Source organism: Chionomys nivalis, chromosome 8, assembly GCF_950005125.1.
Source record: "Chionomys nivalis chromosome 8, mChiNiv1.1, whole genome shotgun sequence".
In the NCBI taxonomy this organism is placed as follows: Eukaryota; Metazoa; Chordata; class Mammalia; order Rodentia; family Cricetidae; genus Chionomys; species Chionomys nivalis.
Genome location: NC_080093.1, coordinates 18,541,103 through 18,568,990, shown reverse-complemented (window position 1 = coordinate 18,568,990; position 27,888 = coordinate 18,541,103). Strand labels below are relative to the sequence as shown.

Genomic DNA, 27,888 nt, shown 5'->3' with positions numbered 1-27,888 from the left:
CAACACAATAAAATACTGTCTTTGGTATGTGTGGTCTTTGCATCCCTTTGCGCTCCAAACACACAGGAATGGAAAGTGGGTGTGAACTTGGAAACAAGAGAGTGTGGAGTCCCTTGACTCCTGAGCTAGGAGTCTTCTGTGGTCTTGCTTTGTCCACATCATCCTGCTTTTCATCCCTCATCCCTAGGGCCAGGATTGTGATATAGTTCCCCTCTGTGGTATACTCATTCTCTGCCCCTCAGTCCCCAAGACTGTTCTATGGAGGTGTGTGTCCTGCAGAGAGGGCTAACACACTGCGGCCTTGGTTGGAGCCTGGTAGACAGGAGGCGTGGTTTTTCCACAGCTGCTTCTTGAACCACGGTTCAACCCCGCTGCAGTGGGGCGGGGCCAGGCCAGCTCAGCCAATCAATTCCGTCAGACTCAGACCAGCCTGGACGGTGTTGTTTGTGTTGGGGTAGGGGTGCTGGCTCTTGGCTTTGGGGCTGTGGGAAGAGGGCCCAAGCTCCATCCGAGACACTTTTAGTGTAAACTCCAGGAGCCAGCTCTCTTTCAGGCCAGAGCTGTGGCATTTCTCCAGCTTCTTCTTCCTAGCAGGCTAGAAGACCAGCGTCAAGCCTCTGGGCCCGCCCCCAGGCTACACTCCCACCACGTCCACAAGTTGTGGGTTGGGGCCACGAATTTTTAACTGGGTCTGTTGATCATTAACAGTGGGATAAAGGAGTCCAAACTCAGTTCCCCTGTGGCTGTAGACAGCTGGACCTCAGGCCTCCTGCCGAAATGCTAGGCCGCCAAATCTGGGCCTCTATGAGGCACGGGTTGAGCAGGGGCTTGTCTAGGACTGTGAAGGGGAAGAAGGTAGACATCGCCGGCATCTACCCACCTGTGACCACCCCCTTCACCGCCACCGCGGAGGTAGACTATGGGAAACTGGAAGCGAACCTGAATAAACTAGGCACCTTCCCCTTCCGAGGTAAGAGGGCATTTGGGAAGCCAGATTGACGGAAGCGGGGAGGGGGGGGCACGAGGACGGGACGACAGGACACAGGTCTGGCACCATGGACAGAGCCTCACCTGCCTTTGTTTCCCCAGCTGTGGAGGGCTGAGGCACCTTCTTCTCTACTCCCAGGGTTTTTGTGGGGATCACGTGGGTCAGTGAATGAGGACGTCCTTGTCTACCAGGCCCTCTGCTGATGGGAAGGCCATTGGCCCACTTCCCTTCCTCCCAAGCCTGCCTGGCAGAACTACTCAGTGTGCCGGCCCCTCTGGTTCACCTCTTGTTTTACACACGGGTCTGAGAGATGTGATCACCGTCCACAGCCACACAGCTAACACATAGCGGCTGAGATTTGATCCGGCTGATTACATACTCCATTCTGTCCGCTTATTCTAACACCTCCTGAGTTGCTGGATCCCCTCTAAGACTGTTCCAACAAATGCTGTTTGGTGTGGCTCTACCTGAGGAGGCACAGGCTAGCAGCTAGGATAGTGGCCTCTGGTTTCCAATCACAGCTTTGCCAATGGCCTTTCCTATGGGATACTCTTTGCCTGCTTCTCCATATGACACATAGGAGTGATAATGCCCAGGTCGTGGGGTAGTCAGAAGAAGAATCTGGAAGAATAGGAGTGAAAGCTTGGTATAAATTCTAGAGTGATGTACATTTGAAGGTATCGATTCCTGGAATGATGATTACTAAAAGTGCAAGTGACTCTGCGGCAGAGCTGCTTTGTGACAGTGAGTCCCCCGCCCCAGCTCAGTACTCAGATGATGACGAGTGTTTTTCAAGGGATAAATGGCCTATGGGTGCACACACTAAACAGGGCCAGTGTGTCTGGAGCTTGCTTATGGCAGCCTGGAGTTGGGCTGAGACTTGATTTCCTTAAAGCAAAGCATGACAGCCTTAGCTTCAGAGAGAACACTCCCCTTCAGCTGAAGGACCAAGACAGGGGCCGGAGGACCAGCTTTTGTATACATTGTGTTTCTGCCATGCAGGAGTTCACAGAGACCTCCAGAATTGTCTTTGGATTTTCCCTTGCCTCCCTAACTGCTGCAACCAGCATGGGGTACCCTGGACAATTTTGGGGGGATTTGGCTTATGGGTTCCTGATGGTATTTGAGTTCTCTATTCACCTCATACCAAGAAGTTGAGGGCTTTAGAGGTCAGGAACTAAGCCCTCAGGCTCTGAGGCAGCTTGACATAATTCTCCCAAGATAGTCAACCATGCAGCTGGCATAGGGGACATAGAGTCAGGGGGTCCCGTCACGGCTCCAGTGTGCAGCTGGCATAGAGGGCATAGAGTCAGGGGGTCCTGTCACGGCTCCAGTGTGCAACCACAACATTAAATCTGTTTCTCTTGCCTTCTGGAATAGATTATGCAGTCCAGTGCTCAGGGACAGATGGAGACAGCTGTCATGTAGTACTTTGCATGAGTGTGGGCAGCAAGTCCTCTAAAGAGATGGAACCTGCCCTTGGTGCTTCCGTGAGTGAGCACAGTATATTCTAGAAGGAGTGCCTGAAGCTCTGGGGTTTTCTGGGTTTTTGTTTTGTTTTGTTTAGTTTTTTTGAGACTGAGTTTTTCTGGGTAGCCCTGGCTGTCCTGGAACTCACTTTGTAAGCCAGGCTGGCCTCGAACTCAGAGAGATCCGTCTGCCTCTGCCTCCCAAGTGCTGGAATTAAAGATGTGCACCACCACTGCCCAGCTGGTTTGTTTTTATATTTATTTTTTAAGTATTGCTGATCTGTACTGATTATTTAAATGAACAGCATTCTTTTAAAATAAAAGTTAAGGGACTGGCGAGATTACACTTTGGGTAAAGGTTCTTGCTGATGACTTAAATTCTGTCTCCAGAACCTATGTAAGATGGAAGAAGAGAACCAACTTCTGCAAGTCATCTCCTGACCTCCACATGCATTCCAAGAGACATGTGCCCTCCCAAAAATGTAAAATTTTTATTTTTTAAGACAAATTAGTTAATGTTATCAAATACCATATAAAAACCCACAATAGCCAGGCAGTGGTAGCACATGCCTATAATCATAGTACCAGGGAGGTAGAAGCAGACAGATCTCTATGAGTTCAAGGCCAGCCTGGCCTACAGAATGAGTTCCAGGACAGCCAAGGCTACACAGAGAAACCCTGTCTCAAAAAAACAACAACCAAACAAAAATGCAGAATAAATAATGAAAAGAGTATGCCAAACCTTTAGCTCCTGTTTGTAGTATAGAAAGTACATGTCAGTTCTGAACCAAAATAGTTCCATTGAAGTACAAAATAGAAATGATAAGGAAGAATTAAAAGATGTGCAATGGCTGCCTTTGGTAGTCAGCAAAACAAACCAACCACCATTAGCTATTTTGGAAAGAGAAAGTGGCTCCTAACTTGTAGATAAGGGATATCTTCGGTAGATAAATTAATTACTGTTGGAGGAGGCCGCTTGTTGGTCCTGGCCGCTTAACCCTGAAATAATCACACAGAAATTGTATCAATTAAATCACTGTTTGGCCCATTAGCTTTAGCTTCTTATTGGCTAACTTTTATATCTTAACCCATTTCTATTAATCTGTGTATTGCCATGTGGCTGTGGCTTACTGGGTAAAAATCCATCCAGTGTCTGTCTCTGGCGGGGGCTACATGGCTTCTCCCTGACTCTGCCTCTTTTCTTTCAGCGTGCCTTTTAGTTTTTCCCGCACACCTAAGTTCTACCCTATCAACAGACCAAGGTAGTTTTTTTATTCATTAATGGTAATCACATAATCACAGCATACAGAGGGGAATCCCACGTCGGAAATCCCACATCATACCAAACACTCAGAAACCATCTGCAACCATACCAGACAGTAATCTTTTTTTTTTAAGTATTTATTTATTTATTATGTATACAATATTCTGTCTGTGTGTATGTCTGCAGGCCAGAAGAGGGCACCAGACCTCATTACAGATGGTTGTGAGCCACCATGTGGTTGCTGGGAATTGAACTCAGGACCTTTGGAAGAGCAGGCAATGCTCTTAACCACTGAGCCATCTCTCCAGCCCCCCAGACAGTAATCTTGAAACTCAACCACTTCTCCACTTTCACAGGATCCCATAGAAAGAATACCACCCTCATGAAAGCCGAAAGCAATTCTAGAAGACGATGTCCCCTCCCCCAACAAATTACAAACTGCAAAAACGTGTCAATCATACATAGAAGCAGCTCTTTGAGGCTAAGAAAATCAGAAGTGGTGTTAGTACCAGCAAGCACAGGATCTGCTCCTCTGGTTTGCTGTCTTGTGCAAAATGCAGGTTTGAGTGTTGTGCACAGTGTTTTATGGTTATAAAAATGGGCCTTGAGTAAGGGTTCTGTAATCTTAAGCTTCAAAATTTTATTAAGTAAAATAAAAATTATAACCAAATTTGGTGTGCCTAATCAAGACCTGAACAATGACAATATCGACAGACATGCTAACCTGGAAGAGGAAACTCTCATAGAGGTCCCATCCCTAGACAGAGAACTACAGCTAACTACTGACTGCTGAGAGAGGGAGAATTAGCTTCACTCAGGAATGAACCCCTAGTTAGTTATCCCGTACAAAGTGGTAAGCCCAGAAATCATGTACACATGGAGTCGGCAGGTTGTATTTATTATATTTATGCATATATATGTAACAATAAGGAAAAAGAGGCCATCGATTTGAGAAAGAATTAATCAAGGAGGCATAGGAAAGGAATGAGGGAAGTAATCTAATTATACTTTAATTTAATTATTTTTTTAAGAATAGGGTTTCTCTGTATAGCTCTAGCTGTCCTGGAACTCACTCTGTAGACCAGGCTGGCCTTGAACTCACAGAGATCCACCTGCCTTTGCCTTCTAAGTGCAGGGATTAAAGGCTTGTGCCACCACTGCCCAGCCAGACTAAATTTAAATTTTTTAATAAAAAAAACTTTTGGAAGGTCATAGCCAAAGCCTAGAGGGAGGGGTTGTTCAGAAGGGCCAGTGACCCTGAACTCACACCTGTAAACAGCCTCATAGGTGAACTTTGAGTTGTTATTTCCAATGAGGTTAGTAGAAATTCCCAGGATAGTTCAACAAGGCTGGAGAGCTGAGGTCCCCTAAAGCTTTCAGCTGTACCTTATTCCTACCACATGTAATGTGGACTATGGTTTCTTCTGAAAAAAAATTGTATATATAAAAATTATTACTTGATTAGAGAAAATATTTCAAATAATTTTTTGAGGGGGATGAGAGGTTGAGACAGACTCTTTCTACATAGCCCTTGCTGTCCTGGAACTTACTTTGCAGACCAGGCTGGTCTTGAATCTGCAGAGATATGCCTACCTTTACCTTCTGTATGCTGGGATTACAGCTGTGTGCCACTGTACCTGGTATCAACTTTTCAAAAAAGATTTACTTTGTAACGTTATGTAGGTATGTGTGCCTGCACATGAATGTTGACAGTGATTTCTGTCCTGCCTGGTCCCACAGTCATTCAGTCTCAAAGAAATACACAGAGGTCTACATTAATTATAAACTGGTTGGCCTATTAGCTCAGGCTTCTTATTAACTCTTACATCCTACATTAACCCATAATTCTTGTCTGTGTCAGCCATGTGACTTGGTACCTTTTATCAGCGAGGCATTCTCATCTTCCTCTGTCTGGATGATGACTGCAGACTGAACCTTTCCTTTTCCCAGAATTCTCCTGTTCTGGTCACCCCGCCCCTACTTCCTGCCTGGCTACTGGCCAATCAGCATTTTATTAAAACAGTACAAGTGACAAAACTTTACAAGGTACAGGACCATTGTCCCACAGCAAGTGGACATGGGCATGTTGAGTACAGAAACCAGAGGAGGACAGAGATGTCAGATCCATCGGAGCTGGCATTACAGAATCGAGCTTGACAAGTGCTGAGCTTGACTGAACTCAGGCCCTCTAAAGACTAGCAAGTGCTCTTGATCTATCTCTCCAGCCCCTCAAATATCACAGCTTTTTTTTTTTTTAGCATTTATTTTCTGCATATGAATGCTCTGTCTACATGTATGCCTGCATGTCAGAAGAGGGTGACAGATCCCATTATAGATGGCTGTGAGCCACCATGTAGGTGCTGGGAATTGAATTCAAGACCTCTGAAGAGCAGTCAGTACTCTTAACCATTGAGCCATTGTTCCAGTCCCAAATAACACAGCTTTTTACAAGGACCATTTGAGCCTTTCTTTTTTTTTTTTGGTTTTTTGAGACAGGGTTTCTCTGTAGCTTTGGTGCCTGTCCCGGAACTAGCTCTTGTAGACCAGGCTGGCCTCGAACTCCCAGAGATCCGCCTGCCTCTGCCTCCCGAGTGCTGGGATTAAAGGCGTGCGCCACCACCACCCGGCCATTTGGGCCTTTCTGAGGGTGCTACATGCTTCGAGGTAAACAGCAGTAGCCCAGACCTGTTCTAGCCCCAAATACACAGGAATAACTCAGGATTGTACAGGGATCTGTGGCATTGTTACAGAGAAACCCTGTTTCGAAAAACAAACAAACAAGCAAACAATTTGGATCTTCAAGCTATCACTAGGGAAAGACGTAGCTTACTACGTAGAATGTAAAATGACCCCAGGCCTTGGGGCCTGACGTTTGTCCTATCTACTCTGCCTTCTCAGCCCACTGCTTTGTCTGTTCTCAATTGTGACCTCATTGTTCCAGAATGAGCTCCTTCCTGGGCCCTTTAGTTTCTGGACTCTCCCCTGTAATGGAGCTAGGGCTGTAAGAGACGGTATATGTTGTGTTGACAGCAGGGATGGTTTTCTTGGGGAGTTATTGACCAGGAATGGATGCCAGTTCAGCTAAGGGGGTCCCAGTTTGTCATGGCCAAACTGATTCACTGTCCTCTGCACTCTGGGGGCCACTAGATAAGGAATGACGAGGGAAACCAAAGAAAGTAAGCAGGACAGAGTAGAAGACCTGCACAGCCAGCAGAAGGCAGAAGCATCTCATAGCTAAATGACGCTTTTCCCACTGAGAGCAGGTGCTAAGGTGGCCTCACCTCACCCCATCCCCCCTGGCTGCCTTCCTCACAATGGGATTCATTGCTGAGGTGTCAGAGGGCATACTAGAGGAGAGTGAGGCAGGGGCCTGCCTGCCAGACACCCGCAGGGCTCCGGCCCGTTCAAGCATGAACCATACCATCTGGGCTCCGCCACTCCCAGCGCGCTCTTAGCTCTCTGCCCGAGGCCTAGGGCCCTGGAGAACTTCTTAGAGTTCCTCCAGCAACCATCATGCAAGGTGGTGCTGGGGACTGCCCTCGTGCTAGGAGGTGGAGGCCTCATGCTGTGGGCTCAGAGGAGGAAAAGGAAGACAGAGTGTGCTCGAGACAAGTCTCCCGAATCCTGCCGATCAAATGACAGCTGGATCAAGTCTCACTTTAGCCGCCTCTCCGAAGAGAGGTTGCCCACCCACCGCTATGTCAGCAACAATGGCCCCTCATATGAAAATAGGCACGGGGAAGCCAACACCACCTTCCACATGGAGACCCTCACCTCCAAACACGGAGAAGGGAGCATGGCTCTGCACCGAGATTCCTTTGCCAGCAAACAGAAGGTGTCTGGGACCTCAGTGACCAAAGAGACGCAGAGGGAGTCAAGAAAGCCCTCGTCAATGGAGGACGAAACGTGGGCTGCTGTGGCTGCTTGTGCCAAGGAGATCGATGCCAAGGGGCATCACCTGGCTAATGCCATGCTGCAACGTGCCACGACCTACCAGCATATAGGCCACGCGGAATCCAGGGACATTAGCCCAGAAGAGCTGAAGGCTCTGGAGGAGGTGGAGATAAAGCTGAAAGGGAATTTCCTCACTCAGAGGGAAACCTCCATAGCTGGTTCCAACCAAACTCACACCATCTATAGCCAGAGTCACCATGGGCACCAGAGCCAGCATAGGCATTCAAACCACCAGAGTCATCAGAGTCATCCTGTTTACTCCTTGAGCCACCAGGGTCATCACCCAGATCACCAGAGCCACCAGGGTCATCCAAGTTACTCAAGCCACCAGAGCCACCAGAGTCATCTGGGCCACTCAAACCACCAGGGTCACCAGGGTCACTCAAGCCACCAGAGCCACCAGAGTCATCTGGGCCACTCAAACCACCAGGGTCACCAGGGTCACTCAAGCCACCAGAGCCATCAGGGTCAACCAGGTCACACAAGCCATCAGAGCCATAGTCTGCCCAACCGCAGCCACCAAATCTATGACTCTTGAAGCCACTTAACCATGTGTCCCCTCCCCCAGCAGGGCCGGCTCACATACGCAGGCCTGTTTTCTCTTCTATGGGGAAACCTGCTTGGTCCAGGGTGAGAGGCTGCCACCCAAATCCCTACTTCTGGCCCCCACGAGTGAGGGAGGAAGGGATGCAGCTTCAACAGCCCGAGGGCCCTGAAGACCCACAAGAGAAGACATGAGGCAGATTACAGGAGCAGCCACCACAAGCCCCACACTGACTCCACATGCCTGAATGGAGCCAATAAAGCCCTGCATGCCCTCATTCTGCATCCAGGGACTCTGTGGCCGGCTGAGTTCTGGGCAGGGTTGGAGGAGAGGGTGTGTCCCCAGCAGTTCTGTAGGTGGGCCTTGGCTGGGGGCCTTCTCATTGCACCAGCCTTAAGACCGTAGCAGTTTCCCGTGCCAGAGGTCTCACACTCACCCGCCTACTGCTGCCGAGGGACCAGGGTGGAGCACGGGCTGGGCAAGAGGGGATCGGGCAGGCTTTCAGCAAAGAGTAAGTGGTAAACCATCCAGGTGGGACTTTGGGCCCTATCCTCCTGGGTGCACAGCTTAGAGCTGTATATGACACATCTGGGTCATGTCACCATTGCTTGAGTCTTGTGACTGCTGCATCCGCTCCAGTGTTCAGACTATGGCTGCCTCCTGCCTCCTGTCCTCTTCCCCTCCCAAGGTTCTACCTCTCTGCTTATCCTGATGACCCCCCCCCCCCTCACACACACACATAGTCTACCTTTCTTCCGGCCTCCTACACACCTGGCATTCTCTCTGAGTCTTCCTCCTAGGACCTTCTACCCCCAAATCAAGCAGCCACTTCTGTGAGTCTTTAGACAGGTCAACAAGTCACTGCCTGACTCCAGGTAAATCTTTGACATAGATTTGAGTCTGTTAAGTTTTTACCTTGTGGGCCTTAGATCTCTGGGTCAAGTCACTGAGGATAGCTAAGGGCATAGACACCTTAAATGTGGTCAGTTGGTTAGTATTTTTATTTTCTGGACATTGCTGGAATAAATTTGTATGAATGAAATTTAAATTTTTTAAATTTGCTGTTGGCATATGATATGAACATGTGGAGATCAGAGGGCAATCTTATGGGGTCATTTCTTCCCACCTTTACATGGATCCAGGAATTTGACTCAGGTCTTCAGGTTTGCACTATCAAGGTGGCAGGAGTTTTGGAATCACTGGACCATCTCACTGCCCAAGTGTATATGAATCTTTATTTTCATAGTTTTCAGCAGAATAAATATAAACTGAAGGGAAACAAAAAAATTCCTTCGGATGGGAGGAGTTCCATCTGAGGAATGTCCTATATTGGCGTATTTTAAATATTTCATAAAACTTTGTACCGGTTGGTGGTTACACATGCCTTTAATCCCAGCTCTTGGGAGGCAGAGGCAGGCAGATCTCTGTGAGTTTGAGGCCAGCCTGGTCTGTAGAGCAAGTTCCGGGACAACCATGGCTACACAGAAAAACCCTGTCTCGAAAAACAAAAAACAAAAGCAAAACAGAGACAAAAAAAATTGTAATGAGGAGGCAGAGACAGGTGGATCCCTGGTACTTCTGGTCAGTCAGCCTAGCTCACTTGGTGCACTGCAGACTAGGGAAAGAACAGAAAGAGATTGCCATCTGGTAGCCACATAAAAGCCCAGCCCCATGCATGCATACACACACACACACACACACACACACACCTGCAAAAACATAGCCACTCAACAGACAAAACTGAATTTAATCAAATTGAATTAAATTAAATTAAAATTGACAATTTAATTGAAAATAAGTAGGGTCGATCACAGAGCAAAGTATTGGAGGCTAAAAACTTTCACAAAAAGCAAAAGAGTGGTGAGATTTGGCATCTGAAAAGACTAGAAATATAAGCACAGAACTTGAGACACAGCTCAATGATGGAGCCCCTGGCTATGTTCAAGGCCATGGGTTTGTTTCTCAGCCCAGAAAAGGCAAAGGAGCGTATACCTGGGACATCAGAAATCATGTTTCCAATTAGCTCACAATTTTGGAATACATTTTTAAAAGTTTCAGCCAGGCACAGTGGTGTACAAATGTAATTTCAACACGTCAGAGATGGAGAGGCAAGAAGGTCAAGAGTTCAAGGTCATCCTTAGCTCCGTAGTTTGAGGCCAGCCTGGACAACAAGAGATCTTGTGTCCAAAAAAAAATTAGAAAATATTTCAAGTTGGCAAAATTGTGTTCAACTAGCACCCGTGTTCAGTCTCAGTTCTGTTTCTTGTGCTTATAAGGAAGATGTTATTGGCATTCCTCATATCCCATTTTCATCTCCAAAATTCAAAGCTTGCAGACAGTCCATGAGCACATGCCAAAGTTTTATTACTGTCCTGTTGTAGGCAAAATGGCCCAGAGGCAGGCCACTTATAGATTTTGGTTTGGTGTGGACATTTTTATTAGGGGAAGAAAGACCATCAGATGACTGTTGAGACTGAGACAAAGGGCAGCTAAACAGCCACCAGAGTGTCTGGCCCCAGCTGGGAGGTGGCTGGCTTCCCAGATCCAGACCTCATTCCATTCAAGTTCTTTTTTTTATGCAGTATCCTGACTGTAGGCCAGAAGAGGGCACCAGTTCTCATTATAGATGGTTGTGAGCCACCATGTGGTTGCTGGGAATTGAACTCAGGACCCCTGGAAGATCAGTCAGTGCTCTTAACCGCTGAGCCATCTCTCCAGCCCCCTCCATTAAAGTTCTTTGGGGAATTGCTTAAGCATTTTGTCAGGCATTTCGTCCCAGAGGGAGGTTATAAATTAGATCATGTTTGTTTTTTGTTTTCTTTGTTTTTTTTTTTTTTTTTTTAAAAAAAAAGGTCTGCCTCAGGCCTGCATGTTCAGGATGGTTATTTTATACAGCAGATTGTCAACACTCACCTTAGTGAGTCTGTGTTGGTCGCCATTCCAAGGCTGTTCTTCTTGACTAGGTGATTTCAGGTCAAGCAAGAAGAGCACATAGTAGGACAGCAAGATGCTATGGGCTGCAGGGCCCCGAGGGACAGGGATTTGAGACACTTACTCTAGGATTGTGAGAGGTCTCGGCTGGCTTCAAAGCAAAAAGGCATTCCATAAGCTTCTGCGCAGAGGCAGGAGAATGGCAGTGGTTGTGGGTGGGGGAGAACCCCGACATTTGTTTTCATGGTGCTTGGGAATCCAACTAGGGCCTTGCACAACCAAGCAAGTGGTGTCCAAGACACGCCCCAGTCCGGATTGATAAAGAACATTAATAGATGGGGGAAGGCTAAAGAAAGCCAGAAACCACTGTGGAACTTAGAACAAAGGAGGACTTTAGCCCATCTGCTCCAGATCTCGTCTTGTAGAAGAGGTCAGAGTGAGAAAGCTTGCCTGATCTTGGAGTGACTGAAGGACTCCAAGCACCTTCTGCATGTGAGCATACACAGGGAACATGATTTTTTAAAAAGAGGAACGGGGAAGGGGAACTCAGAGGAGTAAGGCTCAGTGGCCAGAGACCCACAGAGGGTCCTAGGATACACTTTGGAGGAGGAGGCAATGATGAGGCACCAGGGATACCCTTCTGTGAGACACTGTGCTTGCTTTAGGCCACACCAGGTTGCCTCTGTAGCCCAGGCCTGCTCAGCAACCTTCTCAGGCCTCACCCACCTGAGCAGCTTCCACAGTGAGAGGGACTTCTGTGCAGGTGGGGATGGGAATTGAGAGGTTCTCCCATCTGGCCCAGCCACACTCGGGCTTTAAAGGGAACTTTCTTCCAACTCCAGGAGGATTGCAGCTCACACCCACACAGCACTAGGCTCCAGTTAAGTTCTTTACAAAGAGCATCTCATTTTAACTTCACTGTTTGAGAAAAATAACAGCATCTCTACTTTTCAGTTGCGGAAGCTTAAGTTTGGTTAAGCAATTTTCTTTTTTTAATTTAACTTTATGTATGTTGGTGTGAAAGTATCATATTCCCTGGAACTGGAGTTACAAACAGTTGTGAGCTGCCATGTGGGTGCTGGGAATTGAACCCAGGTCCTATTGGAAGAACACCCAATGTTCTTAACCGCTGAGCCATCTCTCCAGCCCTCTTTTTATCTTTGTTTAAAAGAAATTTATACACATCTGTGTAATTTGTGTCTGTCATGTACGTGTGTGTGTGTGTGTGTGTGTGTGTGTGTAGACTACAAAAGGGCCCTGGATTCCCCAGAGGTGGGGTCACAGGCAGTCATGAACTGCCCTGGAAACTGAGCTTGATTGGCCATGCAGCCAGGGTAAGGAGGGGGCGACTGGCCATGCAGCCAGGGTAAAGAGGGGGCGACTGGCCATGCAGTCAGGGTAAGGAGGGGGCGACTGGCCATGCAGCCAGGGTAAGGAGGGGGCGACTGGCCATGCAGTCAGGGTAAGGAGGGGGTGACTGGACATGCAGTCAGGGTAAGGAGGGGGTTGTTTGCAGCACCAGATCCTAGATGTCAAAGTGCTTTCTGGGATATTTTCCTAGCTGAGCCATTAAAGCAACTCTGCAAGGCGGGGCTGGAATGACTCTTACTTATTATAGAAAAGGAAGTGGAGACTTGCAGGTGTGATGACTTCCCAGTCTGCAGCTTGGGAGTCAGGTACAGGCCTAGTGCCTGATTCTGGAGGCAGGGTGGGGGCTGGAGAGGTAAGGAATAAGTGTGAGAGGCTCTGTCTGCCACAGGAGACTGGAATAGAGGGCCTGCTGCTGCCTCTGGGGCCATCAGACCCTGCTTTCTGCTTTGAGAGTCACCTATGGAGCCCAGGGGCTGCTGTGATTGAGTACGAGATGAAGAGTGACCGTGGCTGGTTAGGGACCACAGCATATGCCTGTCACAACTCGAGGTAGCAGATAACTTCGGCAACTAAATAGAAGTGGCATGATCTTGGTTTTGAAATGGTTAAGGGTTGGCCCAGTATTGGTTAAATGGGAGACTTCACCAGGGCAAGCAGCTTCTTCAAAGAGGTCGGACACTCCCAGGAAGCTGCACTCTTCCCCAGTCCCGAGGACCCGACCTCAGGACACACTCATGCTGAAGCCAAACACATTCCTTGGGGTATCACAAAGGAAAAGTCAGTGTCCAGCGAGAAGGTTCCGAGCAGCCCTCCTGGCAGCGGAACCTATCGCTTCTGTGAACAATGTGGAAAACGTGGTATGAAGTTGAGTCGGCATCACACTGTGTCCCCTGAAGAGTGACTCACAGGAACACTTTCTCTTGGTCTCAGTGCCAGGAAACTCTGTGTTTCTCCAGGGCAGCTGCTTTGCTCTTGTCTTTCAGATTCTGTGTATCTGTTAGGGACCACATTTCCCTAGCAGTCTCTACTGGGAAGCTCCCCGTTAAATTGATGGTTTGTTGCACACTGCTGTAGGCACGGATTGTGTATGCTAATACTGCTCCCAGTTTTTTTGTCTTTTTCTTCTCCCACTTCACTATTCATTTCTAATCCTAGTGTGTTGTGTGCTGTGTTTGTACACTACTTGTGATTGTTGTTCTCTCTCTCTCCTGTAATTCACTCTGTAGACCAGGCTAGCCTCGAACACAGAAATCCACCTGTCTCTGCCTCACAAATGCTAGGATTAAAGGTGTGTACCACCACCATCTGACTAACTTATGATTTTTATTGTTTGTTTGAGGCAGGGTCTCCCGAATCCTACAAGCTGGCCTTGAACTTTTGATTCTCTACTCTCCACCTCCCAAATGTTGGAATTAAAGATGTGGGTTTATTTTTTGTTATTGTTGTTTTGTTTTATTTTGTTTTTGTTTTGTTTTGTTTTTTTGGATTTTCGAGACAGGGTTTCTCTGTAGCTTTTGGTTCCTGTCCTGGAACTAGCTCTTGTAAACCAGGCTGGCCTCGAACTCACAGAGATCCGCCTGCCTCTGCCTCCCGAGTGCTGGGATTAAAGGCATGCACCACCACCGCCCGGCTTGATTTGTTTTGTTTTAATGGAAGGACAGTGTCATTATTGCCTTTCCTGACACTGAAAAAATACCCTGACTGAATGGGGGAAAAAATAAATAGAAAGGAAAGGCCATGACTGCTCCTAGGTATGGAGGAGAAAGTTTATTGTAGATAAAAGGGAGAACATAGCCAGAGGCAGGATCATCTGGGAGAGTTGAAAGTGGACAGGATCCTGAGCCACCGGAGCAGAGGGAGAATGGGAGGGAAAGGGGAGAAGATGGAACCAGATGCAGCAGCCTAGGCAAAGGTGAAAGGGGCAGGTAACCAGAATGGATAGATTCCATAGGGAAGAGCCTCTGCAGGAAGGGCAGCTAGCCCCTGGGCTGGAGAGTTGGGGTGGGGGTAAAAGGTGGGGTATGCCAGTTATCCTCTGTAACAGCTAGGGACTGAGGGATGCTGGGAGAACCTGGCAGCCAGGCCCACTTTGATATGTTAAATAAACACCTCCACCATTTGTCCCAGGGTTTGAGAGACTGAACACTGACAAGAGCTGCTTACGAGAGGAAAGGTTTGACTTAGTATTTGAGGTTCCAGTCCATCCCGGAGGGGTGGGCCTTACAGAAGCAGGAGTTGAGGCAGCAAGTTGCATTCACAATCAAAAGGCAGAAAACAATGACTGTGCTCAGTCCATTTTCTCCTCTTTATACCGTCCAGAATCCCAACCTAGTGAATGGTTCTGCCCACAGTGGGCTGGCCAGCCCTCTTCAGGTGACCTAATCAAAATAATCCCCCACAGGTATGCCTGGAGGCCTGGCTCCTGGTGGAGTCTAGAGCTCATCGAATTGACAATTGAGGTTAACCAGCACAGGCATGGAGAAGAGAAGGAAAAGAGAGTAAATGGGAAAACCCAGGAGCAATGTCTCTGCTAACACTCATTCCCCAAGGTTCTGCCGAGAGTGTTGGTTCTGCTTGGCTTTCAAAGAAGTAAAAATATTGGTACCGTTAACTGATATGGGTTAGAAACCTCTCAAACAAATGGTTGGTAAAAACAGGAGGGTGAGCCGGGCATGGTAGTCCACGCCTTTAATACCAACATTCCAGATGGATCTTTATGAGTTCCCAGTCAGCCAAGGCTACATAGTGAGACCCTGTCTCAAACAAAACATCAAGGTGACAAAAAAGGAAAAAAATGCAATGAGACACCATCTTTGACACAGAAAATGGCAAATGTTAGTTCTGAGGATACCCAGAGTTGGCATGGTGAACAGTCAGTTAGCTTTCCTGCTGTGTCATGTGTGCTGACCAATGGGAAGCCTGGCACCCAGGAAACTATACACAGATGTGACTGTCAGGCCTAACTATGGGAACATAGAAGGAATTCCTAGACATAACCAAAGATTTTTCCAGAAAATGTTCGTTTCAGTGTCATTTGCAGCAGCAGAAAAGAAGTCTAAATGTCCTCGAGGACAACTGAACATTGTATAGAAATGGAGCAAACAACTCAGAGCTTTGTATTCTGCTGCAGACAAACTCAAAACAACGCCAAACAAAAATAGCAAACTGCAGGTTATGTAAGCCTGGCTCCAGTTCTCTGAAGTATAAGTCATCTTATTTCTGGGTCCTTATATTTGTTGCATGTGTATAAAGATATGAAAGAGAACAGTAGCCGGTTCTGGTGGCGCAGGCCGGTAGGATTTGCTGAAGGAGGCAGAGGCAGGTGGATCTGGAGTTCGAGGCCAGCCTGGACTACACATTTTTGGGCTGGTGAGATGGCTCAGCGGTTAAGAGCATTGCCTGCTCTTCCGAAGGTCCTGAGTTCAATTCCCAGCAACCACATGGTGGCTCACAACCATCTGTAATGAGATTTGGTGCCCTCTTCTGGCCTGCAGGCATATATGCAGACAGAATATTGTATACTTAATAAATAAATAAATAAATATTAAAAAAAAAAAGAGAGAGAGAGCAGTAAACACCTGAGCTGGGGCAGAAAGCCCAAGTGGAAGATAATGGGAAGGGTGGTCATGGACATAGCGAACATGGGTGCAGGCTGTTATAGGCCGTTCTTTCTGGTACAGTTAAAGTATCTCACTCAAAGCAAAACGGTGGGTGCACTGCTGTGCATCTGTTGAGAGCCCTGTGTTTATGTCAGGACAGGGATGGGAAGGCTGGGCAGAAAGCCCTCATGGGAAAGTAACCCTGGGGACTGCAATACCAGCATCCTGATGCTCCCGAGAGGGTACGAATGGGTGGGTTGCAGTCATGGGGCTCTGTTGTAGGCTTCGTGATCCAGGGCTCTACTGGAGAGTTTCCATTCCTGACCAGCAGCGAGCGCCTGGAGGTGGTGAGCCGAGCGCGCCAGGCCATACCCAAGGACAAGCTCCTGATAGCCGGCTCTGGCTGCGAGTGTGAGAACACGATGCCCCGGGGACCTGGGGTTGCTGGGCTGTGGGGGATCTGGGCTCCTGGGCCCTGGGGTTGGGTTCTGTCTGTTGCTTTGCCCCTGCCGGGGCGCACTGAGACCTGTTTCGCTTGCTGTCTCCCCTCTCCCCTCTGCAGCCACTCAAGCCACGGTAGAGATGACCGTCAGCATGGCTCAGGTCGGTGCTGATGCCGTCATGGTGGTGACACCTTGTTACTATCGTGGCCGCATGAGCAGCGCCGCCCTCATTCACCACTACACCAAGGTAGGTGGCAGGGGTGGGTGTGGGTTAGAGGCCTGGGACAAAGCAGAGATGGCGGAGATGGAGGCCATGCCTAAGGAGAAGCTAGGAATGGCACGGAGAGCCTACGTCATGTCAATTAGTCACTCTAGGTCCTAGTATAAGCCATCAGGTACCAACAGTGTGACATTAGACCACTTCCCTAACCTCTCCGTATCAATTTCCTTTCCTTTAAAACAGGAAGAATAGGGGCTGGAGAGGTAGCTCTGTGCTTAAGAGCTCACAATGCTCTTACAGATGGACTAAGCTCAGTTCCCGGCACCCATCTGGTTCCAGGGGATCGGAAGCCTCTGACCTCTAAGGGCACCAGTACTCATGTGCATATACCCACACATCATATACACATGATTAAAAATAATAAAAATAGATCTTAAGAAAAAAAACAAAAAAACAAAAACAAAAACAAAACAAAACAAAAAAAGAAAAAAAACCAGGGCGAATAAGGCATCTGCCTTGTGCGCTTCTTCGGGGTTACATGAGATCTGCATAGCTTCGGGCTGTGCCTGCTGTACAGAGAACACTCAGACTTCCTGTCATTGCAACCCTTCAGGAGGCAGACCTGTCACACAGCTCTGCAGTGACACCGTCCAGGGCCTGGGAGGGTAAGCCTCCAGCCCCTCAGACCCGGGCAGGTGCCGCCGCCTCCTTTTCTCTGTGCCCCACAGGTCGCGGATCTTTCTCCGATCCCTGTGGTGTTGTACAGCGTCCCAGCCAACACAGGGCTAGACCTGCCTGTGGACGCCGTGGTTACATTGTCTCAGCACCCGAATATCATCGGCATAAAGGACAGTGGTGGCGATGTGAGTGGCAGCAGCTCCCAGACTGGGACTGCCTCCTCTTTCTCTGGTTCTAGCGCGGTAGTTTCTAACCCAGAGTAGCAACGAGACCCATGTCAGTCCCGTTCTTGTTGGGTGGGCTCCCCGAGGCATGGTCTGGACTTCGGGCATCTCTCTGGGTACTGGGCTGTGTTTGTGCAGGCTGGTCACTAGCTCTGGACCCAGCTTTCACACTGTGTTTGCTGTAATAGGTGACCAGGATTGGGCTGATAGTTCACAAGACCAACAAGCAGGATTTCCAGGTGTTGGCTGGGTCGGTTGGCTTCCTCCTGGCCAGCTATGCTGTGGGTAAGCCTCCTGCTGCTCAAACTGTCCTGACCAACCAAAATGCACCCAGATGCTCGGGACTACTAAGAGAGACTGGGTTGGGGGGCCAGGTAGGCCTGGGTCTGCAGGGAGCAGCTGTCTCAATTCTGGGCGCCTGGGCTTGACCCTTTTGAGTGGGGGAGGGTGTATGAGTACGTTGCTGGCCTGTAGAGATGCCTGCAGTTGGTTAAGTCCCAAATTCCATGCTTAGATGACAAAATTAGCTCATCTAATCTCACCCTGTAAATCATTCTCTGGGAGCAGAGGTCTCGGGCCGCTGCTCTAGGCCAGGAGTCCGCTTTCCACTGCCTCTGAGCATGGGACAGAATGAACTGTCAGACCTGGGAGGTTGGGATGGGATCTCCTGCTGTCTGCTCAGATTCTCTTGCAGTCCAGCATCCTAGCAATGGCACTTAGAGCAGCTGCTCTTGTTTGTTTTGGGAGAGGGTCTTTGGGTTCAGGCAGGATTGAGCCCTGGTGGGTGGGGCAGAGGAACAGAAGCATCAGTGAGCTGAAATAAGTTTTTCAGCTCTGTGGGAGACAGCAGTGGTCTCCGTTATCTCCGGGCTCTGCAGACTTCCGCTTTGGTCAGGGTCCTAGCACATCCTACAGTCTCTAAAGTGCAAGGTGGGGGAAGGGCTTTTGTAGCTCTTTCCTGAGATACAGTGGAGAAGGCACAGGCTCTGGAGGTAGGGGCGACTGAGGTGTGGTTTCACACAGTAACCAAGTCAGGACACCAGCCCTCACTGGGTCTGCATTTTACCCTAAACAACTCAGTGGTCTGTGATGGTCAGAGGGCCAGCCCATCAGCCAGTGCCCAGTCAGCACACAATATGTAAGCTTTTGAGTTGTTTTTTCTTTCTGAGACAAGGTCTTTCTGTGTAGCCCTAATTATCCTTTAAGTTCTTGTAGTCCAGCTGGCCTTTAAACTCATAGAGATCCACCTGCCCCTGCTCCCTGAGTGTTCCATGCCTGGCTATTTTGTTTTTAAGTAAATCTGTTCTCATTAAAATTTTTAAATTATATCTTATTTATTTTGTATGCATATGTGTGTGCAGGGTGCATGTATGTAATGGCACATATGTGTAGGGTACACTATGTAATGGCACATATGTGGGGTCAAAGGACAATTTTGGGAAGTTGTTCTCTCCTTCCATGTAAGTCCCAGGGATTGAACTTGGGTCATCGGGCTTACCCACTGAGCCATCTCTCTGGCCCCATAGTTGATATCTTTCTTCCAGTCTTGAACCATTATGCTTAGGGTCACTGCTACCTCATCTTAGAATCACACTCAAAGGCTGAATTTCACATCCTGAAGCCAAGGGAAGGAAACACCCAGACTCCTGGCCCCAAATCCAGGCTGCTTTCCCACTCCCGACCAATAATGGCCCAGTTAACTGAAGGAATAAGATTTCAGAACTCAGTTCCTGTTTCCCCAGCCCCTAAGGTGTCAAGATCCGGGAACATGGTAGGTGGAAGGTAGGTGAAGGGGCTGCCTTGAAGGCAGTGTTCCCTGTTCCACTACTGGCTCTGAGCAGCAAACTGGCATGCAGACTTCTTGTTTTGAACATACAGGCAGCCTTTGCTGGAAGTACATAACTAGACACACAGACTGTGGCATGGCCCAAAGACTATAGAAATCTACATCCCGTATTCCCAATTATGAAAAGGTTCGGGGCTCAGGGTTTGGGTTTCTCTGTAGTAAGTAGCTCTGATGAATGTTTTGTCTCCTTTGGGCAGGAGCTGTTGGGGGCATTTGTGGCCTGGCCAATGTCTTAGGGGCCCAGGTATGCCAGCTGGAGAGACTCTGCCTTACAGGACAGTGGGAAGCTGCCCAGACGCTGCAGCACCGTCTCATTGAGCCCAACACAGCGGTGAGCTCCCACCCTGGACTGACACGGGGTCCGTGCTCAATCCTTCCCTTTCAAATTCTCCATGAGAATGTCCCAGTGTGGGAACCGCTACTGACTCTCCAGGAAACCCCAATTGCAGAGAATGAGCCCCGTAAGTTCTCAAGCTTCAGAGTTCATTGGAATTTCCATGTGGGCTAGTTAAATGTCCAACCCTTTGAACATGCATGGAAAGAAATGTCCTGAGTGACTGCAACGTCAGTGACTCTGGGACAGTGCGCCATGGCTTTACAGCAACCGCACAGGGTACAGATAGCAACAACCGGAGGGACCATGGCAGCAGAGAACTGGAGCTATTTTGATTTTCCAGGAGACTTGTCAGAACAATGAGCCCTGCAGGTCAGACATTATGTTTCAGTTCTTTTGGGGGCAGGTCAAGGAGAACTTAGCAAGGAATGTTGGTCAAGATCAAAGCTTTGAAATCTGAAGAAAACTAAAACAAAAAAGTATATCCTTATTTTATTTATTTTGAAAGAGAGTCTCACTGTGTCGCGAAGGCTGGATTTGCGCTCTTGAAATCCTCCTGCCTCAGCCTCCTGAGTAGCGGGGACTGTCCTGGTTTTGCATCTGCACTAATGTAAATGTGTTTGTACCTCTGCATCCTCAGCACGTGTGCTGTCTTATTCCAGCCCTTTGGAGAGCTGGGAAGTAATGTGCTTCTGGTGGCTGAGGACACTGAACATCTTTTGATGCATTTGCTTGTCACAGCCTTGAATCTCAGATATCTGAGAGTTATGTCCTGTGTCCATTTTCTTTCTTCTTCTGGTGCTGGAAACTGTGCCCAAGCCTCACACAAGCCAGACACCATGTGCTTTGCTATCTGCCTGCAGTCCTAACTGGTTACTTGTCCATTTTCTTTTTCCTTTTCTTTTCTTCTCTTCTCTCTCTCTCTTTTTTATTTATTTTTTTATATTTATTTATTTATTATGTATACAATATTCTATCTGTGTGTATGTCTGCAGGCCAAAAGAGGGCACCAGAGCTCATTACAGATGGTTGTGAGCCACCATGTGGTTGCCGGGAATTGAACTCAGGACCTTTGGAAGAGCAGGCAATGCTCTTAACCACTGAGCCATCTCTCCAGCCCCTCTCTCTCTTTTTTAGTTGTTTGTTTGTTTGTTTGAGACTCAGTTTCTCTGTGTTTCTCTAGCTCCACTTTGTAGACCAGACTGGTTTCAAGCTCACAGAGATTTTCCTGCCTCTGCCTTACAAGTGCAGGGATTAAAGTTATGCACCACCACCACCTGGCATCTTGCCCATTTTCTAAGTGAATGTTTTTCTTATATGTTAAGTTTAGAAGAACTACACACTAGTCTCTTGTTAGATGTGTGCTTGTGAAGATTTTCCCCTAGTCTGTAGCTTCTCTTTTTCATATTCTTTACATGTTTTTGGTCAATCAAATTTTAAATTTTGGGGGAAAAATTAAGATCTTGTTGAAGTCAAATTTGTCAATATGTTCTTTTTTGGATCATACTATTAATGTCTAGTCTAAGAAGTCTTTGTTCGGCACTAGTTGCTATATATATTCTCCTACTTTGTTTCCTGAAAGTTGAATAGTTACATTGTAAAAGTTTGTGACCCATTTTGAGTTAATTTTTGCTTAAAGTCTGAGACTTTGGTCAAGGTTCTTTTTTTTTTCTTTTTCTTTTTTTTTTTTCTTTTTTTGCCTATGGATATCCAAAACCATTTGTTGAGAAAGCTTTCTTTCCTCTGTTGAGCTGCCTTTCTGCCTTTGTCAAAAGTCAGTGGGGCAGGTTTGTGAGAGTCTATTTCTGGGCTCTCTAGCCTCTCCATTGATCTGCGTGTCTACACCTCCACTGTGCCACAGTCTGGATTGTTAGCTGCAGCGTAATGGTTTAAACAAGTCTGTAAAAGGCTGCTTCCTCCTGTTTGGTTCTCTTTAGCTTCCTTAGAATTGCTTGAGGTAGTTGATTCCTTTGTCTTTCTATATTAATTTTAGAATAATCTTGTCTATAGTTACAAAAAAAATCTTACTAGGAATTGTTAACCTGTAGACCAGTCTGGGATGGTAGCATCTTCCCTGTGTCACCTTTCTTTCTTTCTTTCTTTCTTTCTTTCTTTCTTTCTTTCTTTCTTTCTTTCTTTCTTTCTTTCTTCCTTCCTTCCTTCCTTCCTTCCTTCCTTCCTTTCTTTCTCTCTCTCTCTCTTTGTTTTTTCTTTCTTTCTTTTTTTTTGAGATAGGATTTTTCTGTGTAGCTTTGGAGCCTATCGTGGAACTCACAGTGTAGAGCAGGCTGGTCTTGAACTCACGGAAATCTGCCTGTCTCCACCTCCCAAGTGCTGGGATTAAAGACATGTGCCATCACTTCCCGGCTGTTGTTCAGTCACTAAACATGGCACATTCTCTACTTATTTGGATCTTCTTTGTTTATTCAGTATTTTGTAGTTTTCTTCAAGAAAGTTCTATCCGTAGTTCTATCTCTGGATATCTATGGATAGAACTACGTAGCACTGGTTGGTCTAGAACACACAGGATCTGCCTATTTTTGCCTCCCAAGTGCTGGGGTAAAGGCATGCATCACAACATACAGCTACTTCACGCTTTTCTGAGCAAATGAAAACAGTATTTTAACTTCACTGTCTGCTGGATGGATTTCTCTCTGTGTAGCTTTGGAGCTGTTCTGGAATTCACTCTCTACCCTAGGCTGGCCTTGAACTCACAGAGATTAGTCTGCCTCTGCCTCTGCCTCCTGAGTGCTAGGATTAAAGGTGTGCACCACCACCGCCCAGACTGACAACTGATTTTTTTTAAATTTTTTTTCTTACATCCTGTATCTTTGCTGAACCCATTCAATAATTCTAAGAGGGGTGTGTTGCTTGTAGATGCCTTGGGATTCTCAACATAGACCATCATATCATCTACACCAACGGGGGTTCATTGTGTCCATTTCTATTTTTATGTCTTTCATTTGCTTTCTTACATCTCTGCATTGACTAGGACTTCCTGTACTAGGTTGAATAAAATTCCTGGTTCCTGATCTTAAAGAGAAAGCATTCAGTCTTTCACCACAAATATAATGCTTCTTCTGGGTGGTTGTAGATGCTTTTATCAATTGAGGATACTACTCTCTATTTCTGGTTGTCTATGAATTTTTAAACAATTTACTTATTTTTATTTTATATGTGCTTTGGTGTAAAGGTGTCAGATACTCTGGAACTGGAGTTACAGACAGTTGTGAGTCACCATGTGGTCGCTGGGAATGGAACCCGGGTCCTCTGGAAGAGTAGTCAGTACTCTTAACCTCTGAGCCAACTCTCCAGTCCCTTTTCTATGAACTTTTACAAATCATCAAGAAGTACTGAATTTTGTCAAATGTTTTTCATATTGACTCATATGATCATGTCCCTGTTCTTTAGCCTGTTAACATGGTAGACTTTATCATCAGTTAAAAAAGATTTATTTTTTATTTTATGTGTTTTAGGATTTTGTCTACATGTATGTATGTACACAATATGCATGTCTGGTGGTCATAGAGGCCAACTGAAGTTACAGATGGTTGTGTGCTACCCATGTGGGTGCCAGGAACTGAACCTGGGTCCTCTGCAAGAATAGCACATGCTCTTGACTGCTGAGCCATCTCTTCAGCTCCCAAATCACTTTTTTTTGTTGTTGTTTTGAGATAGAGTCTCTATGCATAGACCTGTCTGTCCTGGAACATTCTATGCAGACCAGGCTGGCTTCGAACTCATAGAGATCTGCCTGCATCTACTTCCCGAGTGTGGGATAAAAGGCATGTGCCAGGCTAATCACTTTCAAATACTGACACAGATGTGCATCCCTGGAGCAAACCTCACTTAATCATAGTATGTGTTTATTTTGGTATGTTGCTGAAATTTCATTTAGTGATATTTTTTAAATTATATTTATTTATTATGTATATAATATTTTGTGTGTGTGTCTGAAGGCCAGAAGAGGGCACCAAACCTCATTACAGATGGTTGTGAGCCACCATGTGGTTGCTGGGAATTGAACTCATGACCTTTGGAAGAGCAGGCAATGCTCTTAACCACTGAGCCATCTCTCCAGCCCCTAGTGATATTTTTATAAGAATTTTTATGCTTATATTCATAAGGAATAATGGTCTATTTTTTCTCCTTCCTTTCTCTCTCTCTCTCTCTCCTCCCCCCTTGTTCTCCTCTCCCTCCTTTCCTGCTGTTCTTCATTCCCCACTGAGTCTGGTTTAACGTTTATCAAATTTACTAGAAGGTATTTTTATTTTTCTTGATAGAGATGGTATAAAATTAATGCTAAATCTTCAAACATTTTGTGGAATTCTCCAGTTGAAACCATGTGGCCATGGTGATTTAATGGGTTCGTTGGGCTACAGTCATAGATGGTTGTGAACCTCCAAGTGAGTGCTGGGAATTGAACTCAGGTCCTCTAGAAGAGCAGCCAGTGCTCTTAACTGCTGAACCATCTCTCTAGCCCTCCTTGTTGGAACTTTTATTTTAAAACTTTTTGTTATTATTGGGGATTGCACGTGGATGCCCCGCTGCACATGCAAAAGTCAGAAGACAACTTTGTGGAGTTGGCTATCTTCTACCTTAGTGTGGGTTCTGGGGATCAAAACCCAGGTCGTTAGGCTTGCTGGCCAGTGCTTTGCCCACTGAACCATCTCCCCAGCTCCTGTTGGAAATTTTATTGGTTGTGCCCCCTGGTATTTTATGGTTGATTTGGTTCCGAGTCTGAACCAGGAGACTCACCATTGTGTTGCTCTTTGGTGCTTTAGGTCCCTGGTTGATCCCCCCTCTTCAGTCTGTCTTTTGGAGTCTTCTTATCTGTTTTTTTGAGACAGTGCCTCACTGTGTAGCTCTGACTGGCCTGGAATTTGCTGTATAGAGCAGGCTGGCTTACAACTCTTCCACCTGCCTCTGCCTCCCAAGTGCTGAGATTAAAGACACATATACCACACAGCACAGATTCACTGCCTGTTTTCTGTAATGTCCACAGTGTTCATCAGTGGTTATGGGAAGAAAGAGCACAACTGTCTCTATCTTCTCAAATGTAGAAGTTTTAAGTAATTTCCCAAGTTGTAACCCTTCCCACCCTGAGCATTTAAGTCATTGAAAACAATATTAGCAAAGTGGGAATATAACACTGAGAACATTACTTGCTTTAGGTTTGAGTATCTTATATATACTTAATTTATTATCATTTTACTTTCCTGGATTTAATGGGAACAAATTCATTAAGACTTTCCCCCCCTAAATCTGTTTCTAGGAACAAAATCAAATCAACAAATAAAACATTGCCCAGGCTGCCATTGAAATTTCTCTATAACCCAGGCAGGCCATGAAGTTATGATCCTCTTGCCTCAGCCCACTGAGTAGCTGATATGATGGGCCTGTGCCACTAGGCCCATTTTCCCTTATGCTTTTGCTATCCGAGCTATCTGTATCCCAGCCCCACAGTGGCAGATGCTTTGTAGCAGGCGGCAGGTGTGATCTAGGTCTCCTGCCCTGCTTGGCTTGTCTCAGTTTTAGAAGACAGGGCAGCTGAGAAGGAAAGGGAGCTTCTTCCTGGATGCGGAGCTTCCCTCAGAGTGACTCTGTCAATAGGTTCTGAGAACTTGCAGAAATGAAGCCTTCTAGTTAAGCAGGGCCAGGGCTGCCCCCAACACTCTAGTCATTCCCCTGGGGTGGAGGCCTACATTTCTCATTTCCGTCTACCCACACGAGAGAAGGGTCCCACATCTGCAAATGCCAGGACAGGAGGAGGCAGTGCCTCCAGCGGTCTTGGGGACTGCTGTGATCTTAATGGTGTTTGTCATCTGATGTCTGAGTCATATCTATGGGTAGGTGTCATCTCACTTTACAGAGGAAGTGGTGTTGGCTGCCCCCCTGGGAAGATGGGACGCTCAGCTGCCATCAAAGCTCTCCGAGGTCATCTCACCCCATCCTGCCCCTTCTTGTGCCAGCCCTGGGCACACACTCGGGAATGCCTGGAACACCTTTCGCTGCTGCCTGAGCTGTAGGCTCAGATGCTCCAACAGCAGCCTGATGTCACTGTATTGCCCTGTTCTGTCCAAGGCCTGTCCTTCTGCCTTCCCACCCAGCATCTTGTCCCAGGCTATACTTAGGACTTTCTGGGGTCTCTGCTGCTCAAAGAGCTAGCCCTTTCTCCAGGGTTGAGAAGGCACACAGGCTATCTTCAAAAATCCATGGTAGGAACATGGTTCCATCTTCTTCTGGAGGTTTTGGCCAACTCTAAAGCTTGCGAGTTTTAAAAGCCAGGCTGTTAAGACATTGTGTTTTTCCCATTAAGACATGGGGAAAACATCAGTTTGCTGGTGATGGCTGCCCTCTAGTGGCGGATAGTTGTAAGCCAGTCATCCAACATGCACCTCAGCCTTTTCCACTGAATGCCTCATTGCTTCTAACCTTCACGAAACTCGTACCTCTAAAGATCTCCCCCAATGGAGCTTTATTAAGTAAGTTTTTAGATCGTCAAAGATGCATTCCAATATTTCTGATCAGTTGCTTTAACGAAAAGGGAATAAACTGGATCCTTCATTTATTCTGTAAAATTCCCTGTATGATCTTATCTGTGACATGGCTGTAGGTGCCCACTGTGATACACAAACCTTCAGAGGTAGTGTTGCTCAGCCCCTTCATTTTCCTAGGGAAAAAAAAGTTGCTCAGGTAATAAATAGTGCAGTTACATGACAAACCTCCTGTGGCTAGTGATATATCCTTTCCTGTGAAAGCATTTTGTTTGTTTTTCAAGACAGGGTTTCTCAGTGTGTTACTTTGGAGCCTGTCCTGGAACTAGCTCTTGTAGACCAGGCTGGCCTCGAACTCACAGAGATCCACCTGCCTCTGCCTCCTGAGTGCTAGGATTAAAGGCGGGCACCACCACCTCCCAGCCCCTGTGAAAGCATTTAAATAGGGCTGGGGAGGAGCTGTGGGTGGGTGGGGGACCCTGATGCTGGGAACTCACGATCTGGGCTCTGTCCATGGCTTTCACGAAGCCATCTCCTTCCTTGCTCACCGGGTCTGCTGTGCTGCAGGGGCCCAGCCTTGCTGCCCCTCTTTGTTGAAGCAGTTTTTCTCCTAAGCCCTAAAGGGAACCTTCTTATTCAGGCTGAGACTCTCCATAACTGACCCACTTCTGGTGTCTAAATCTGGATTCTCAGTGCAACCTGCACCACAGATTGGAGTTCCTTTCAGGAGGCTGGGAACCCCAACTTTTCCAGCTAAGCGTGTCAGAGGTGTGGGGGCTCTGCAGTCTCTTCTAACGAGTGCTTCTTCTCAGGTGACTCGGCGCTTCGGGATTCCCGGGATGAAGAAAACCATGGACTGGTTTGGCTACTATGGAGGCCCCTGCCGTGCCCCCTTGCAGGAGCTGAGTCCCGCTGAGGAGGAGGCCCTGCGCTTGGATTTCAGCAACAATGGCTGGCTCTGACGACAAGCAGGAGACACCTGGTCTGAGCTGTCAGGGACGACTGTTCCCATAGCCTGAAGAGGAACAGGGCATTAGGAATTAGGGCATGTATTAGTCAATGTTCTATTACTGTGAAGAGACACCATAACTCTCGTGATGCTTATAAAGGAAAGCATTTAATTGGGCTGGATTATTGCTTTCAGAGGTTTAGTCCATTATCGTGATGGGAAGCAGGGCAGCATGCAGGCAGACACGGTGCTGGAGAAGCAGCTGAGAGTTCTACATCTGGATCTGCAGGCAGGAGGAAGAGAAAGTCACTAGGCCTTGCTTGGACTTTTGAAAACCTCAAAGCCCCCACCTCCAGGAACCACTTCTTCCAATAAGGCCACACCTTCTAACCCTTTCAGATAGTGCCATTCCCTAGACATTTACATGTATGGGGGCATTCTTATTCAAACCACCACATTCCACTCCCTGGCCCCCGTGGGCTTATAGCCATATTATAACACAAATGCCTTTAGTCTAACTTCAAAAGTTCCCGTAATCTGTCCCAGTCTCATGACTAATTAAAAGTTCAAAGTTCAA

General features: G+C 47.1%; 2 protein-coding genes across 2 annotated transcripts; both read left to right on the top strand.

Moving 5' to 3' along the window:
- Positions 1 to 621: 621 nt before the first annotated feature.
- On the top strand, positions 622 to 27,688 carry Hoga1 (4-hydroxy-2-oxoglutarate aldolase 1). Its single transcript, XM_057779381.1, has 7 exons — positions 622 to 970; positions 16,403 to 16,531; positions 16,683 to 16,810; positions 17,512 to 17,646; positions 17,874 to 17,970; positions 19,729 to 19,862; positions 27,175 to 27,688. The coding sequence occupies exons 1-7, from the start codon at positions 778 to 780 to the stop codon at positions 27,322 to 27,324; spliced, it is 966 nt and encodes a 321-aa protein (XP_057635364.1). The 5' UTR covers positions 622 to 777; the 3' UTR covers positions 27,325 to 27,688.
- C8H10orf62 (chromosome 8 C10orf62 homolog) lies at positions 7,284 to 8,213 on the top strand. Its single transcript, XM_057779382.1, has one exon. It carries the CDS (start codon positions 7,284 to 7,286, stop codon positions 8,211 to 8,213), a length of 930 nt encoding a protein of 309 aa, XP_057635365.1.
- Positions 27,689 to 27,888: the final 200 nt, after the last annotated feature.

Bases quoted from the DNA above. Each gene is read 5' to 3' on its own strand.
- Hoga1 (XM_057779381.1), top strand. From the start codon at position 778: ATGCTAGGCCGCCAAATCTGGGCCTCTATGAGGCACGGGTTGAGCAGG. The intron at 17,971-19,728 runs GTAAGCCTCCTG...TCCTTTGGGCAG, and splicing joins CCTGGCCAGCTATGCTGTGG to GAGCTGTTGGGGGCATTTGT. The intron at 19,863-27,174 runs GTGAGCTCCCAC...GCTTCTTCTCAG, and splicing joins TCATTGAGCCCAACACAGCG to GTGACTCGGCGCTTCGGGAT.
- C8H10orf62 (XM_057779382.1), top strand. From the start codon at position 7,284: ATGCTGTGGGCTCAGAGGAGGAAAAGGAAGACAGAGTGTGCTCGAGAC.